This window comes from Oncorhynchus nerka, linkage group LG8 (assembly GCF_034236695.1).
Source record: "Oncorhynchus nerka isolate Pitt River linkage group LG8, Oner_Uvic_2.0, whole genome shotgun sequence".
Taxonomy (NCBI): domain Eukaryota; kingdom Metazoa; phylum Chordata; class Actinopteri; order Salmoniformes; family Salmonidae; genus Oncorhynchus; species Oncorhynchus nerka.
The window spans coordinates 50,420,633-50,437,532 of NC_088403.1; the positions used below are offsets into that span (position 1 = coordinate 50,420,633).

The window sequence follows — 16,900 nt, forward strand, 5'->3', positions numbered from 1 at the left end:
CCACCTCCCATACCACCGGTGCCACCAGATAAGAGGCCAGAAGTATGGGTGTCATAGAGATGGGACAGTGCGTCGGCCTTAGAGTTACGGGAACCTGGTCTATAAGAGATGATGAAAAACATTGCCCACCTTGCCTGACGAGGATGCAGTCTCTTCACCGCCCGGATGTACTCCAGATTACGTTGGTCAGTCCAGATGAGAAAAGAGTGTTTCGCCCCCTCAAGCCAATGTCTCCACACCTTCAGAGCTTTTACCACAGCCAGCAACTCCCGGTCCCCCACATCATAGTTTCGCTCCGCCGGACAGAGCTTCCTCGAAAAAAAAGCGCAGGGGCGAAGCTTCAGGGGTGTGCCCGAGTGCTGTGATAGCACGCCTCCAACACCAGCCTTGGACGCGTCCACCTCCACTATGAATGCCAAAGAGGGGTCCAGATGCGCCAATATGGGAGCATCGATAAACAACGCCTTCAGACGACCAAAAGCTCTGTCTTCCTCCGCCGACCACCGCAAACGCACTGGCTCCCCCTTCAGCAGTGAGGTAATGGAAGCAGCCAACTGCCCAAAATCCCGGATAAACCTCCAGTAGTAATTGGCAAACCCTAAAAACCGCTGCACCTCCTTTACCGTGGTCGGAGTCGGCCAATTACGCACGGCTGCAACGTGGTCACACTCCATCACCACCCCAGATGTGGAAATGCGATACCCCAGGAAAGAGACGGCTTATTTGGGGAACACAAATTTCTCGGCCTTGACATACTGGTCATGCTCCAACAGTCGCCCAAGTACCTTGCGCACCAGAGACACATGCGCGGCGTGTGTGGTGGAGTAGATCAGAATGTCATCGATGTAAACCACCTCACCCTGTCCGTGCAGGTCCCTGAGAATCTCATCTACAAAGGAATGAAAAACGGCTGGAGCATTTTTCAACCCATACAGCATGATGAGGTATTCATAATGGCCAGATGTGGTACTAAACGCAGTCTTCCACTCATCTCCCTCCTGGATACGCACCAAGTTATACGCGCTCCTGAGATCCAGTTTTGTGAAAAAGCGTGCTCCGTGGAATAACTAGGTAGCGGGTAACTGAACACTGTGATGGAATTTAGACCTCTATAGTCAATGCACGGATGCAGACCTCCCTCCTTCTTCTTCCCAAAAAAGAAACTCGAGGAGGCGGTGATGTGGAGGGCCGAATGTACGTACCCCTGTCCCAGAGATTCGGGGACATATGTCTCCATAGCCATTGTTTGATACACGTGACTCCTGGGAAGTGCGGCGTTCACCTGGAGGTTTATCGCACAATCCCCTCGTCGATGAGTTGGTAATTGGTTCGCCCTCTTTTTACAGAAAGCGATTGTCAAATCGGCATATTCTGGGGGAATGCGCACGGTGGAGACTTGGTCTGGACTCTCCACCGTCGTCGCACCGATGGAAACTCCCACACATCTACCGGAGCACACCTCTGACCACCCCTTAAGAGCCCAATTTCCACAAAATTTTGGGATTGTCAACCAGGGAATCCCCAGCACCACCGGAAACACAGGAGAATCAATGAGGAAGAAACTAATCCGCTCCTCAAAGGGTATATAACAAAGTATTGAGATAAACTTTTGTTATTGACCAAATACTTATTTTCCACCATAATTTACAAATAAATTCAGTAAAAATCCTACAATGTAATTTTCTGGATTTTTTTCTCATTTTGTCTGTTATAGTTGAAGTGTACCTATGATGAAAATTGCAGGCCTCTCTCATCTTTTTAAGTGGGAGAACTTGCACAGTTGGTGGCTGACTAAATACTTTTTTGCCCCACTTTATAATGGTCCATCAGGGCCCTGTCATTCCACCCCGCGCCGGCGGCCAGGGTCCAGAACTCCAGCGGGAAATCCTGAGCGCTCCTCGTCTCCTGCCTTAGATGAAACAGCCGTTCACCCGCCGCTCTGCCCTCTGGTGGGTGATCGAACACAGCCCGGAAGCGGCAGGTGAACTCTGGGTAATGGTCCCTCGCCGAGTCTGGACCCTCCCAGACCACGTTGGCCCACTCCAGGGCTTTTCCCGAAAGGCAGGAGACAAGGACGTTGACATTCTCCTCTCCCGAGGGATTCGGGTGAACGGTCACCAGGTAAAGCTCCATCTGGAGCAGGAACACCTTGCACCCGGCAGCCGTCCCATCGTAATCCCTCGGGAGCGCGAGCCGAATCCCGCTGGGGCCGGACGCCGCCGGAGAAGGTGGTGGTGCAGGCTGGAAAGTGGGTAAAGACATCACTTGATCCATGGCCGTCCCCAGACGATGTAGCACGGCTGTATGCTGGAGGACACGCTCCTCCTTGGACAGGGAGGGCGCGTCCGCTCCTGCTGACTCCATGATATTTGGTGCGGGATTCTGTCAGGTTCTCCCCAAGGAGAGGTGGGTGTGGAGTCAGGCGCAGGAGAGGGAATTTAAAGAAAAGGGTGTTTATTTTACAAGTCCAAAGAACAGTAACAGGACCACAACAGTAGCCTCAAAACAACCGGAACGCAGTCCAGAAAAACACCTGTTCAACAGAACACATGAAAACGCAACCCAAACAAATGACAGTAAATGAAACAATCCCGCGCAAAACCAATGGGGTAGGGCGAGATTAAAATTCCCCACTAATTAACCAGAAGACAGACAAAACCAAATGAAAAGAAAAAAGGATCGGTGGTAGCTAGTACACTGGCGACGATGACCGCCGAGCGCCGCCTGAACAGGCAGAGGAGCCACCTTCGGTGGAAATCGTGACAGATGCATTACCTCCAGATAACATGATTGCATGTAGTAGTTTTGTTAACACCAAATTTCACATGTCGTACACAGCTAACAGAAAATTCGCAATTTGTAATATCAATGACTCTAAGCCCCACTTTTTTCCATTCAGACTGGTGCTTGGCTTAGTTTATCCATCATGATATAAACTTCCTGGTAAGTGAATTGCACAAAATTTCAGCATGCAGTACAACTAATGGATTAAACTAACCATATAACGTGGGTTGTGATTTGGACTAAGCTTTTGTGGCATTTCTGAGTGATATTCTTCGAAAGTAGATAGGTATATATCCTTCATTGAAATTATCAAAAAACTGCAGTAATTATCACAAAACTGCAGTAATTGGCCTTCAACAAGCAAACCTCCACACACTTTTACTATAGACTACACACTGATACTACAGCGCATATGCCTCTTCCCTCCTAGTTGCAGTGTTTGCTGTGTTGGTATCTAACTCCAGCAGGTGAAGAATGGTAGAAGATTCTCGAAGCCTGCTGTCACCCCCATCCTGATCTGAGGACTAAAGGACTAAAGGTCAAAGAGTAAAACCCACACAAACAACCAGGGAGACCATGCAAACAGGCAAATATAGTTTGCAGGTGAATCATACTCTTTAGAAAAAAAAGTTCCTTACTGAACCAAAAAGGGTTCCATCGCTTGCTTCATATATGAAACCCCTAAAAGTGATATATAGAACCCTTTTATAGGGTTCTTTGATCAGAACCCTAGAGGTTCTTCTTCACTGAACCAAAATGGTTCCATTACAGAACTCAGCATGAGGCCATTTATGAATTATGGCTACTACTATTAAATAGTACAATTTTATGCTAAGAATATAATTTAATAAATCATTTTTTATTTTTATTTATTTCACCTTTATTTAACCAGGTAAGCAAGTTGAGAACAAGTTCTCATTTACAATTGCGACCTGGCCAAGATAAAGCAAAGCAGTTCGACACATACAACGACACAGAGTTACACATGGAGTAAAACAAACATACAGTCAATAATACAGTAAAAAAAAAAAAAAAAAAAAAAATTAAATAAATAATTAAATCATTAAATAATGATGAATAATGATAATTCATTAAATAATGAACAAAAGAAAAGCAGCATAGTGTTGTTGTTTTTTGAATGATGGCCCATGTCAATTCTGGTGGACTTTTTTACAATTCAATAGTATTAGTTACAGCAAACAACAAAAATGTGGCTTATGCTCCTTTCTCAACCTCCACAAATAGCAGTCCTCACACATACAGTTGAGATGAGCATGTTGTGGGGTTAAGGGCCTTGCTCACGGGCACAACGGTAGGCGAATGTTTTGAGGATGTGAAACGAGCAGCCCTCCAGTTGTCAAATGAATTCCTCTATTTTCTTCCAGCGCCCAGCCCGCAATTAGAACCGGCCACAATTCCAACTCCTGCCACAGGTCCAGCTCCTGCTACAGGTCCAGCTCCTTAGCCGCTGGGCTATCTACTGCCAGTACTATGGGTTGTTGCCTGACTGGTTCCACAGAAGAAGAAAAAGGAGAAAAATATAAGCATGAGTTAATCTGCCAAAATGAAGACAAAATGCTATTCAGACATATCATTATTATGATGTAGAACAGGGCTATTCAACTCTTACCCTACGAGGTCCGGAGCCTGCTGGTTTTCTGTTCTACCTGATAGTTAACTGCACCCACCTGGTGCCTCAGGTCTAAATCAGTCCCTGATTAGAGGGGAACAAAAAAAACAGTGGAACTGGCTTCGAGGTCCAGTCGAGCTTGAGGGATATAGAAAAACAATTTACATGCAGTTATTGTCAGCAGCAGCCTGAAAGAGAGATCCTCTGCCTCTGATAGTTCTGGGTTACTGTCAGACTGAGCAAAACAGAGATGTATGGTAAAAGTCATGTAAATATGAACTGGGCTATTGAATCACCAATACTTATTATACATAACTTACTATAAATAATTAAAACATACCTCATCTCGGTCAGCAACAGTCTTCCAAACGACAAGCGGTACCGGAGCACCAAGTCTGGGAGCAAAAGGATCCGAAACAGCTTCTACCCTCAAGCCATAACACTACTGAACAGTTAATCAAATGTCTACCCAGACTATTTGCATTGACCCCTTTATTTTTTACACTGACTTTCTTGCACTGGCTCTTACCACACACTCATACACAAAACACACACACGTGCATATTGATGACACACAGTCTTGTACAACTAACCTGGGGACACAAAATTCAGTCCCATTCAAAATCCTATTTTCCCTAACCCTAATTCTAACCCTTACCCTAAACCTAACCCTAAAATCTAACCTGAACACTAAACCTAATTCTTACCCTAACACTAATTCTAACCTTAACCTGAAATCCCCTAGAAATAGCATTTGACCTTGCGGGGACTAACAAAATGTAAAGTATTGTTAAACATGGTGGTGGCTGCATCATGTTGTGGGTATGCTTGTCATCAGCAAGGACTAGGGGGTTATTTTTTTTGAAAAAACAGAATAGAGCTAGGCACAAACAAAGTCCTAGAGGAAAACCTGGTTCAGTCTGCTTTCCACTAGACACAGATTCACCTTTCAGCAGGACAATAACCTAAAACACAAGCCCAAATAGTTGGTCACCAAGACAAGATTGAATGTTCCTGAGTGGCCTAATTACAGTTTTGATTAAAATCAGCTTGAAAATCAACTCTAACTGTAATTGCTGCCAAAGTTGATTCTGACATGTATTGACTCAGGATTGTGAATACTTGAATACTGAGATATTTCTATATTTCATTTTCAATACATTTAAACACCATTCTAAAAACATGTTTTAACTTTGTCATTATGGGGTATTGTGTGTACACACTGTACAGTCGTGGCCACAAGTTGAGAATGACACAAATATTAATTTTCACAAAGTCTGCTGCCTCAGTTTGTATGATGGCAAATTGCAAACACTCCAGAATGTTATGAAGAGTGATCAGATGAATTGCAATTAATTGCAAAGTCCCCCTTGCCATGCAAATGAACTGAATCCCAAAAATATATTTCCAATGCATTTCAGCCCTGCCACAAAAGGTGACATCATGTCAGTGATTATCTTGTTAACACAGGTGTGATTGTTGACGAGGACAAGGCTGGAGATCACTCTGTCATGCTGATTGAGTTCGAATAACAGACTGGAAGCTTCAAAAGGAGGGTGGTGCTTGGAATCATTGTTCTTCCTCTGGCAATCATGGTTACCTGCAAGGAAACGTGCCGTCATCATTGCTTTGCACAAAAAGGGCTTCACAGGCAAGGATATTGCTAACAGTAAGATTGCACTTAAATCAACCATTTATCGGATTATCAAGAACTTCAAGGAGAGCGGTTCAAATGTTGTGAAGAAGGGTTCAGGGCGCCCAAGAAAGTCCAGCAAGCGCCAGGACCGTCTCCTAAAGTTGATTTAGCTGCGGGTTCGGGGCACTACCAGTACAGAGCTTGCTCAGGAAAGGCAGCAGGTAGGTGTGAGTGCATTTCCATGCACAGTGAGGTAAATACTTTTGGAGGATGGCCTGGTGTCAAGAAGGGCAGCAAAGAAGCCACTTCTCTCCAGGAAAAACATCAGGGACAGACTGATATTCTGCAAAAGGTGCAGTGATTGGACTGCTGAGGACTGGGGTAAAGTCCTTTTCTCTGAAGATTCCCCTTTCCAAATGTTTGGGGCATCCGGAAAAAGGTTGCCCGTAGAAGACAAGGTGAGCGCTACCATCAGTCCTGTGTCATGCCAACAGTAAAGCATCCTGAGACCATTCATGTGTTGGGTTGCTTCTCAGCTAAGGGAGTGGGCTCACTCACAATGTTGCCTAAGAACACAGCCATGAATAAAGAATGGTACCAACACATTCTCTGAGTGCAACTTCTCCCAACCATACAGGAACAGTTTGGTGAAGAACAATGCATTTTTCAGCATGATGGAGCACCTTGCCATAAGGCAAAAGTGATAACTAAGTGGCTCGGGGCACAAAACATCAATATTTTGGGTCCATGGCTAGGAAACTTCCCAGACCTTAATCCCGTTGAGAACGTGTGGTCAATCCTCAAGAGGTGGGTGGACAAACAAAACCCCACAAATTCTGACAAACTCCAAGCATTGATTATGCAAGAATGAGCTGCATGCCAGGGTGGATTGCAGAGGTCTTGAAAAAGAAGGGTCATCAGTGCAAATTTAGACTCTTTGCATCAACTTCATGTAATTTTCAATAAAAGCCTTTGACACTAATGAAATGCTTGTAATTATACTTCCGTATTCCATGGTAACATCTGACAAAGATATCTAAAGACACTGAAGCAGCTAACTTTGTGGAAATTAATGTTTGTGTCATTCTCAAAACTTTTGGCCACGACTGTAGATGGGTGAGAATAAACATATATTTAATCCATTTAGAATTCAGTCTGTAACAACAAAATGTGGAATAATTCAAGGGGTCTGAATACTTTCTGAAGGCACTGCAGTTTGCAACAGCACAGGTTTGTATGTACCAAGCTGTTTGCCACTCAGACTTCGGCAACAATTTTACTAAATATGAATTTGATCTCCGCCTGCCATAGCGAGCTAACGGTGTCAGACGTCAGCTAGCCATTTTTCTGAACAGGCGAGATCATGCACCAGGAGCATTTATAGGGATATAAATGTCATTGCAAAAAAAGCTGAAACAAATTAAAAAGGGAATCCTAGAAGTCATTCCAGAGTTTGATGTGACTGGGTTAGCTTTTGATACCTGCCGTTTTAAAGAAAATCTCCATTACACTCTGGAGTAGGGGTAGAACTCTCATGGGTATATATACATAGCCACAGGAAGTAGGGGTGCTGAGGGTGCTGCAGCACTCACTGAATAATCTGAATAGGAAACAAATATTTAAAAAATAAAATGCATACATAGTGGAGGAGGGGTCTTTTTGAGGTGGAGGTAAGAGGTGCTTTGGACCTGAAGGATTCATGGACCTGGTAGCAGAGAGAGCAAAGGCCTCTGGGTACGATGGTCAGGAGTGGCAGGGTGATTAGGGGGATAAGAGTGCTGATATTGCAATAACAACACTGTAAAAATTGACATTGATTATTCATGGTTTTCTGAGAGGTTTTCATTGTTTTTAGGCACATTGAGAAAGGAAAATAGTGTTTTGACGTGCTTTTGACTTACACATCTGAATACTGTTCACTCTTTCAAATGTAAAATTTGCAAAAATGTAAACTGAAGAAAAAGCATTGAGGTCAACGGGTGTGTTTGAATGATAGAAAACAATGATCGACAGGGGGATGATAAAAAGTGCGACACATCCTGTCTGTGTATTATGGTCCACCACAGTTCAGTTGGCTGTAAATAAATGACCGACCGTCACACAATTTGCAGAGTTCTATGTCAAAGCCGAAGTGCTGCACACGCGAGTGACAACAAAGATAGACTACAATTGAAGGCTTCTAAAAGAACGAAGGGGAGAGTGACAACAAAGAAGGAAAGAACGGTGCACTTATTGAAGCAGCAGAGTGAGATATTGAAAGTGGCTGCCACATATCGCTCAAGTCACTCAAAGCGACTTTTGAACACGGACTAATGAATCCCGGAGCATATCAAGTTAAAGGAGTTACAAATTCAACTCCTAGTCGCATGACAATTTGTGCAAATGTTTAATAATCTGTTCTGGCATAAAGCAGTATTCAGTACAAATAGGATTTCTTATTCTTTGCAATGAACAAGATGGTAATGTGGGGAGACATTGAACGGCATACAAATGACATTGAGCTCTCAAAGTGAACCCTAGTGCTCATGAGGAAACACACACATACAGAGAAGTTATTCGCTTTAGGTAGAAAGTGCTAAGTGCACCTGCAAAAGTAATGCAGGCAAACTGACAAAGTGCTTGGTGTGGTTTCACCATTGTTAAAAAATATCTACCTGCATTTTCAACATAGTTGTATTATACGCATATCTACATGGGTTTTATCGAACGTAAACAGTACAAATGCGAACAAATATGTCTTTATAGCTCTACAGAGAGATCCTGAGACAGAGGATAGGCTATATTGAAGGCACACTTTATCCTGCAAGTACACAGTGTAAGGCTCTCGGCTCTGTCTCGCACTCAATGCATATTTTGCGAAGTGGGGCACGCCATTCTAATTTTGGAATGAAGGAGAGGATAATGTGAAAATATCCACAGTATGGTCCTGGAAGACTGATAGGGATCTGGTAAAAAAAAAAGTAGTGCACTATATAGGGAATAGGGTGCGATTTGGGAAGTATTAAATGTTTCATCAGTAGCTAGTGAAACAATTGGAACAACAGTCGTAAGATAATGTCAAGGGGCAACATAGTAGCATGTGTTGACCTTTGAGGAAGAGCTGTTTCCTAGCCATGTCATTTGGCATGACAAGGTCTGAGGAAAATCTGTATTTCACCACACCACGATTAAGTGTGTCTGTTTTTCATCATAATAAAGAAATCCCCAAAATAACTGCGTGGACAAAATGTATACATTGATGAAGCAGGTAGACCAATCGCTTACCAATCATTTACTTACCCTTATTTCACTCGGCAATTGCATTATATGTGTTATTTACGGTTAACATTTGCATAATAACATACTATAACATTATTGTGCCAACTGGCAGAAGTAAAACAAACTAAATCTATCTACAAGCTTAGACCTGAGATATACAGCGCTAGGTGCTGTTCAGTGATAGAATATGTGGTGAACGTTGGGACTCAGGCGCTCTCTGGGACAGGTGAGTTCTGAGTTTTCATAGGCATTTCGCCGGACACGTCCACTTTGTTGTCATAAGTAGCATGGTTGTCCTCCTCATGTTGGTACCTGGCAAAGTTGACAAAGACCTGGGGATGAAGACAGGGTGGTAAGAGTAGATGCAGGAGGGCCTTGCATGTCACATGCACACACATCTGCTCATAAGAATGGGTCTCAGTTTAGTTAGTTTGAAGTTGGTTAGGTTTTCAGAATTATTGAAAAATGTCAACCGAAAGTCAATCAACGTATCCGATCTGTTCAGTCTAATGACATTTCAACAAAACACATTTCAATAACGTATCCTTAAATGTCTTACACTCCACTGTGAAACGAGACCGAAGGCATCATGATAATGATCCCCCCCCCCCCCCCCACAGCAATATTTACAACACTTTCTTTACTAACCTTGGTCTGTGTAACGGGGTGAGGAAACAACGGTAAAAGCTTGTATTCATCAGGTAAAGTACCAAGAAGAGAAGGATGCGAAATAAAGCAAAAAGGCCTGTGAAAGCCACCATATATTTTAAGATATGAAGTGACTTTATATGAATAGGCCTAAGAGGAAATGGGGGATGGCCAGATTGTATAAGAAAATGTCTCGGATCAACTTAACTAATATTATGCCATGCTATCTCAGGGAATGAGTGTAGCCACTTAAGCGGAGATTGTTTCTGCAGTGAAACAACAGTTTACAGGGGATGTTGATTCTTCTCCGCCTAGTCCATTAGGCGCTGCCTATGAAGTACATCTTTCTCAACAGTTACAGCCTATAAAATAATGACACACCATATGCCTACGATCACCTTTGAGGCATAAAACAAGTGCCCTTTTATTTCCTTTGGGCAGCAAAGACAGACAAAAGGAGGAACGATGAAAACAAAAACAAAAAACTTCCACCACCCATCCTCAGCTCTTCCTCCTAACACAGTCATCTTCTGAATCCCTTGTAGAATCAAGTTCACTCTTCTAACTTCAGCGTCAAAGATAAAGCCCGGACTCTGTTTTAAATCAGCCTGGCATGTTTCATTTGAGATGAAAGGGGAAGGTTCCACCAATTTTCGTGATCCGTTCCGGTTTCAGATAATGTCGGCCATCTTAATTGGAACTAGAAAGTCTTCGTTTGAGACTCAAGAGAAACGTCAGACGGTACGGTAGGTATGTGATACCTTTGATGGAGGAGGATCCTGGGCGTTAGATCCCGTTGAAATACACTTCCTGTTAAATTGAGGAGGACTAGTGCTGTGAAGAACCGTACTGCTGGGCTCTTTGGGATTTTGAGATTGACAGACTAAAGTTTAGCAAATGCAACAGGCTTCCTTACAAAGGAATAGCTGACAAAACTTATTTCTATAACTTCACCGTTATGACATCTTATTAAGGAGGGGATGAGGAAGTGTAAAAACAACAACAATGCATTTCTCCATGCCTATCTTCAATTCCACCTATCAGGGGATTATTTGAATCTTAACCCCAGATGCCATTGGTTGAATACAGTATGCTGAGAGGCTTAAAACATTTATGCCTTTAGCTTTCCATATCATAGTTTGACAGCTCTTTATAAAACGGGTTGTATGGATCCTGGGTGTTGATTGGTTGATATGCGGGAGTGGTGGGCCAACAAAATACCATGACGTGTTAATGTCACAATTCCATTGTCCTCCATTGTTTTAATCTCGCTACTATTTGGTTTGCAACATTCTGGGATTGTTTAAACCTACTTGTCTGCCTCTATGACCTGTGCAACAATGTTTCATTTTACAAATGTGATCTCTCCCATGCCAGCAGGCTAGCTAGCCCAAGAATGAATGTGGAACTAATAATTCACCATGGAAACCGTAAACACTCGGAATTCCATTCATTAATTTTCAGCGCAGTGCAGCCTATGTAGGCCTATTGGATATTTATTAAATCATAATTTTATGAAGTTCTTGTCTATCATCATCTTTGAATCTCTGCGAGCTACCGACATGCCAATGATTTGTTTAGCATAGCAACGTCTAATGAATAGAATGATTAGAATTAACGACTCGGTCAAAACATGTAAAAAGAACTTCAGAATGCAAAAGTTATCCGATGCAGACCTGGAGGCATGGGAAATAATGGCTGTGAGTGGCCATCGGTGTGACAGCTCACTAAAAAGTTATTGGCAGCCTAACATGGAGAACAAAAACCGCTGGAGTACCATTTTAGCTGGCAACGATGTGAGTGGGACGTACCATTCTCTGCCAAAGAAGAGGAAGCACTGGTTGCCACCAACCACAGGCCTTGGATTCGCTTCAGGCCTCAGAACAGCCCTTGTTGGGAGTTGTCACACAATCATTTCTGGGTTTTCAGGCAGTATTACTTAAATATACTATAATGTTCTCTGCGCAAACTATATAATAACCAGAACACATACTGGAACACAATTCTAGGTTGACTACTGTGTATTTGTCAAGGTTGGAAATAATGTATTGTTTGTGAACGCATTCCAACACCCCTTCTGAACAATAGAGCATTCTATATAGCAGAGCTACGTAAGTGGTCAAAATGTTGTCACCAATAACCCACATGGGAGCAGAGATTGCACTATGCTACATAGTTTTATCCTTTAGTGAATATATTTGATATCCCGCAATCTGCTCAAAAGGCATTGGATGTGTGCAACTGTGCTTGTAATGTTTTCAAATACTATCATTTCATACGCCACATGCAGTATTAACATCTCTTCTCCCACTGTACTCACGACAAAACATGTTTCTCCAATCACCTCTAATCTTCTAAGCATTAGTTTATTATAACTTAGACTTCATGATCCGGTGCTTGTGATTGACATTTAGTTAATAACAGATGGGTATGGGTATTAACTATGGCATTTGGGTGTTTATTAGTTGGCCGACGCGTGGCAAGGAGAAGGACTCAAAGGCGCTCAATTAACCTCGCTGCCGTGGCGGTGGAGTCCCTGTGCGCCACATGCGCCACAATGCATGTTTTAAATACAGGCCACCCCAGTCCACGTCAGCTATATGCTAGTTTGTTCCGTTGTCTTTGAAATGCTCTCGTCTTCAGGGACGAAGAGTAGAAGTGGTGACACAGTAGATTGAGGTGACACTTAGCTGTCCATGTATAAGGGACATAGAAGCTGCATCAGTGTTTACTACTCATTCTCAGACACTAGGTAACCCTTTGTTTTCCATAAAGGGGAAGATACTGTATCTTTGAAAATGTCAAGTGCTCAAGTTAATTGTGTATTTTCAATTTGTGTATACTTAGTTATAGAGAAACAATGAAGAAATGGCGGAAAACGACGCAAATGTGCATTTGATCAGGGTTTCCCAAACTCGGTCCAAAAATGTTGTATGCTTTAAAAGCCAGGATGTTATACTAATTTCTGCTTTTCTTCTAGTAGAATTCACTGCACAATATTGAGGAAGAGTCGTCATGACAACAGCTGATAATCAGCTGAGGGAATGCTCTGTACCAAAATGAAGGAACGGAGGGAATCAACACAACTGTGTATTAGATGACACATTCTCAGTAGGATGAGACTAGTATGCTGAAATTTGTAGCTTATAGCATTCGTTTTTACTAAACAGTACATTCTAAATAGTATGTAGTACGATTAGTATGTATTTTTAGTAAGTAGTAAGCGAGACAGATTTCAGACAAGACCACTAGGTTGTTTAAGTAAGTTGTAGGCAAGACACATTTCGGACATGGAACCTTTCTTTCAATAAAGGCATTAATTCCTCAGCCTTAGTGCCGGATCAATATGAATTGTAGTGTGAGCCAGATCTTACATGTTGGGGTCTATTTTAACAAACCTACAGCAATGGCAAATCTTAGCGCAGGCGGTAGCGCTGTAAGTTCAGGCGTGTGTCAGAACAATTTTCTGCTATTTTTTACAATTATCTGGGAACTTGCTGGAGTTGGTGCATAAGGGCTGGGATTTGATGAATAAACAAGATGTGGGTGTGTCGAGGCATGGCCCCTCACTGGCCAATCAGAACTTGCTCCATGGCGAAATATGTGGATGCTTCAAATTCTGTATTTACGTCTTCTTTGTATTTCCATGGAATCAACTCAAATCCTATTGTTAGTCTGTTATAGTTTGTTAAATGGCTTACAGGAACAAAATAACAAAATGTAGACCTATCTTTGCTAAATACGTTAATTTGAACCCATTTGCAGTCCACATTGGTCTAAGTAATTACATTGCTTCAATAGCATTCACAATGATATAAGGGCAAGGCCTACTGTAAATTGTAGTATGGCTGAGCGTGGACAAGCCAAAAATGGTCAATAAGCATGATTAACTTAATTATTGATAAGGTCTAAAAATAGAACAAATAATTCTAAACTAAACTAAACTTGTTTTAAATAGGCTGTCACACTTACAGGCACCTTAATTTCACCCTGTGGTCATATAATACTAAAACAATGCAGACTATGGAGGGTTTTACGCACATCCTAACGTTTCACAGTAGCTGGACAAAGATCCCATATAAATAGAAAGGGAGAATGTCCACTCACCGTTTATACTGCTCCTAAATAGGCCTATGTTTTATGAACCTAATCGGAAACATCTTACAGATCAGATCTTACAGATCACATTCACACATCTCCAGAAGTTCCATTGCAAGCACGCCACCGACGTTGTCACTATAAAACCAGGAATGTGAATCATTATAATAAGTTCGGTTGTAGTAAATATTTAGCGAAATACATGTAAAAAAAAAAAAAGACACGCATTGCTGTTGAACCAGCCTTCGTTATAGCAGGCCTAAGGGAGGGCACGGGTTTTGAAAATATGAAATGGAAAACAAGCAATTTTTACAGGTTACAGATAACCTCTATGAGGTTCACCGGTATTCACAAAGGTTCTCATCTCTCGTTTCATGATGGGCATAGGCACTTAGCCTAAATCATGGAGGGGGTTTTACGCACATCCAATACAGGACCAGCATGGCTAAAATCATGTGTGCTTGCCTACAATGCATAGAAAAAAAGGGTATGTCAGCTGTTTTACTCCTTTCAAACTGGATATTTGAATAAAGCTTTGGTGGTTAAGATTTATTTCCAAGCAGTCTTAGGAGCCAAACCCTTTATCGACAGTCTTGACTACTTCGCGATTGCATTGGTCAGAAAAAATATATATAACTTAATTGAGAGGGGAGGCTATGCTTGGTTTCTAACCAAATACAATTAAATGGGGGAAAAAAGTTTTTTATGTTTATAAACACAAAATATACAGGCACCCAAAGCACATTTGGCAAATATTCTTCCATGCGCATATGGGCAGTGTGCATCACAGCTGTATAGGCTGAGTTTCCGCTGTCAAAATTCATTCCATAACCAACTGCGTTACTGCTAAAATCAGCTTTTGGTTGGTCTTAAATATCCCTATCAGCGCTTCCTGAAATTAGCACTTTGGATCATGTTTTTAATGACACTCCTCAAATATTTCCACCCGCCCATCTGTGCGCCAGAGAGCTGATAAGACAGGTAAATTAAAAACCTGGCATTAGGGCTGTAAAATGCCAGTGCGTCAGTTTTTACATGACGAAGTTGCAAACTAACGTGCGTTTGATACCTAGTGCCGTCGTAACACCAGCCGAAAATAGAACCCTGTAGGTCAGAGCTCTCCTCAATAAATCACCAGCTGAAAGGTGACTGTCTGGTCTCCGTCCCCATAGGTGTTTTTTTTACCCCCTTTGTGTTTTAGTGCAATGACCTTATAGCCTGCGTGTGATTTTTTATTTACGCTGTGATCTGGTAAATATGCTCCATAGCTGCATTGGCGAACATTTCTCTTCTTTTCTTTCTCTCTCTTTCTTTCATTTTTCTTTTCTTTATTATTTTATCTCTTTCTTTCATTATTTTCTTTATTTTTTCTTTCCTCTCCTGGCAGGTGCTTTCGAGAGGCTCTCAGACTGAGGGTTGTTTTTATCTAGGCAGGCCTTCTTTCCCCTCCTTTTCTCCCAAAGGATGAGTGGACAGGTGACCTTTGCTGGGCCCTCTTAAGGTGCTCTAGTCTACCCAGACCTCTCCACTGCTGTGCTAATGTTCATCATTGAGGGCGAGGCACACTCTCCTCTCAGAGGCTTGATTACATCAGATCTCAAACTTCACACATCCAATTGGAAACGTGAGGTGAGGCAGTTGACATTCAACAGCAAGACTAACAGCATTCAGTGTACAAGTCTTAAAGGAAATGTGTTGTATAGATCATATATGCCTTCATTGCCATAACAGGGATGGGCAACTCCACTCCTGGAGTGCCGGCAGATGTTCACCCAGCTTTAACACACGTGCCAAAAAAAAACACCCTCTTGCCCTCCAGGATCAGATTTGCCCTCACCAGCCATACAACTTGATTTGTTGACTCAGCAATGTTAGTGCAGGGAAGGAAGAAAATGCCCTGTGTGTCCCCACAACGTAGTTAAATAAAATACCATAGAAACACTATAGTATCTCTATGGTCCTCACCCAGAAAAACGACTGAATGAAGGGTTAACCTGAACCAACCTGAAAAACTACTGAAAAACTACTGAATGAAGGGTTACCTGATCCAAAGTGGTCTGGGAGACAGAGTAGTCCTCCACACCCAGCCTCTGCTGATGAGTGGTGAACTGGCTGAAGATGCTGACCAGAGCGCCCTTCCTGAGGGGGAGCTGGTACTGCAGAGTGTTGTGGTGCTTCTCCTTCAGTATGCTACCCGGAAAGGTCTCGTGGACAAACTCCTCCACTGGGCCCAGAGCGGGGGGCGAGCCGCCCACCCTCACGATCACAGTGTAGCCGTCCCCGAACCTGGAGAAAACAGACACTAATGAATAAACACACACACATCAATCAAAGCATATGGACAGACAAAGGCACAAACACATAGCTACAAGTACACACATCAAGCAACGCACAAAGGCACATGTGCAAGCAGACACACAGTCACACACACAGTCATACACACACACACACACGCGACCTAGTGGCGGTGCCCTAGTGTTAACATAAACATGTGATAAAAGAAGGAGGGATAGAGGGATGGAACGTAAGAGAGAGTGAGCGAGGGAGGGGGACGTATAATTTATCTTAATTTCCCCGGCTGGTTGAAAGCTCCCGGTGCATGCTACGAGTCGAGGAGCAGGTGTGTCACAAGCAGGCAAGAGCGGTGTGAGTCGGCACAACCTAGAAACTTGTGAGTTGTTTGTCTCCTGAAGGAATTTTCCTTCCACCTCCTTTTCTCCCATCCTTCTCTATCCCTCCCTCCCTGGTTTGTGTTTGTTAATAAGGTGCTGACGCTAGGAGCACTGTCTAAGTCATGAGTTTGCACAAAGCCATGAGTTGGCATGTAGATTTACCCATGGTGCTTT

At 42.8% G+C, this 16,900-nt stretch overlaps 1 protein-coding gene across 1 annotated transcript in view; it reads right to left on the reverse strand.

The window, feature by feature from the left end:
* Positions 1-8,419: 8,419 nt before the first annotated feature.
* The window catches only part of LOC115133544 (phospholipid-transporting ATPase ABCA1-like), a 293,869-nt gene continuing 285,388 nt past the window's right edge, over positions 8,420-16,900 (reverse strand). Inside the window, exons 49-50 of the mRNA XM_029666848.2 lie at positions 16,097-16,340; positions 8,420-9,640 (exon numbers count right to left, since the gene is read on the reverse strand). Coding sequence (XP_029522708.1) covers positions 9,515-9,640; positions 16,097-16,340 — 370 coding nt within the window. The 3' untranslated portion in view covers positions 8,420-9,514. The remainder of the gene's footprint in view (positions 9,641-16,096; positions 16,341-16,900) is intronic.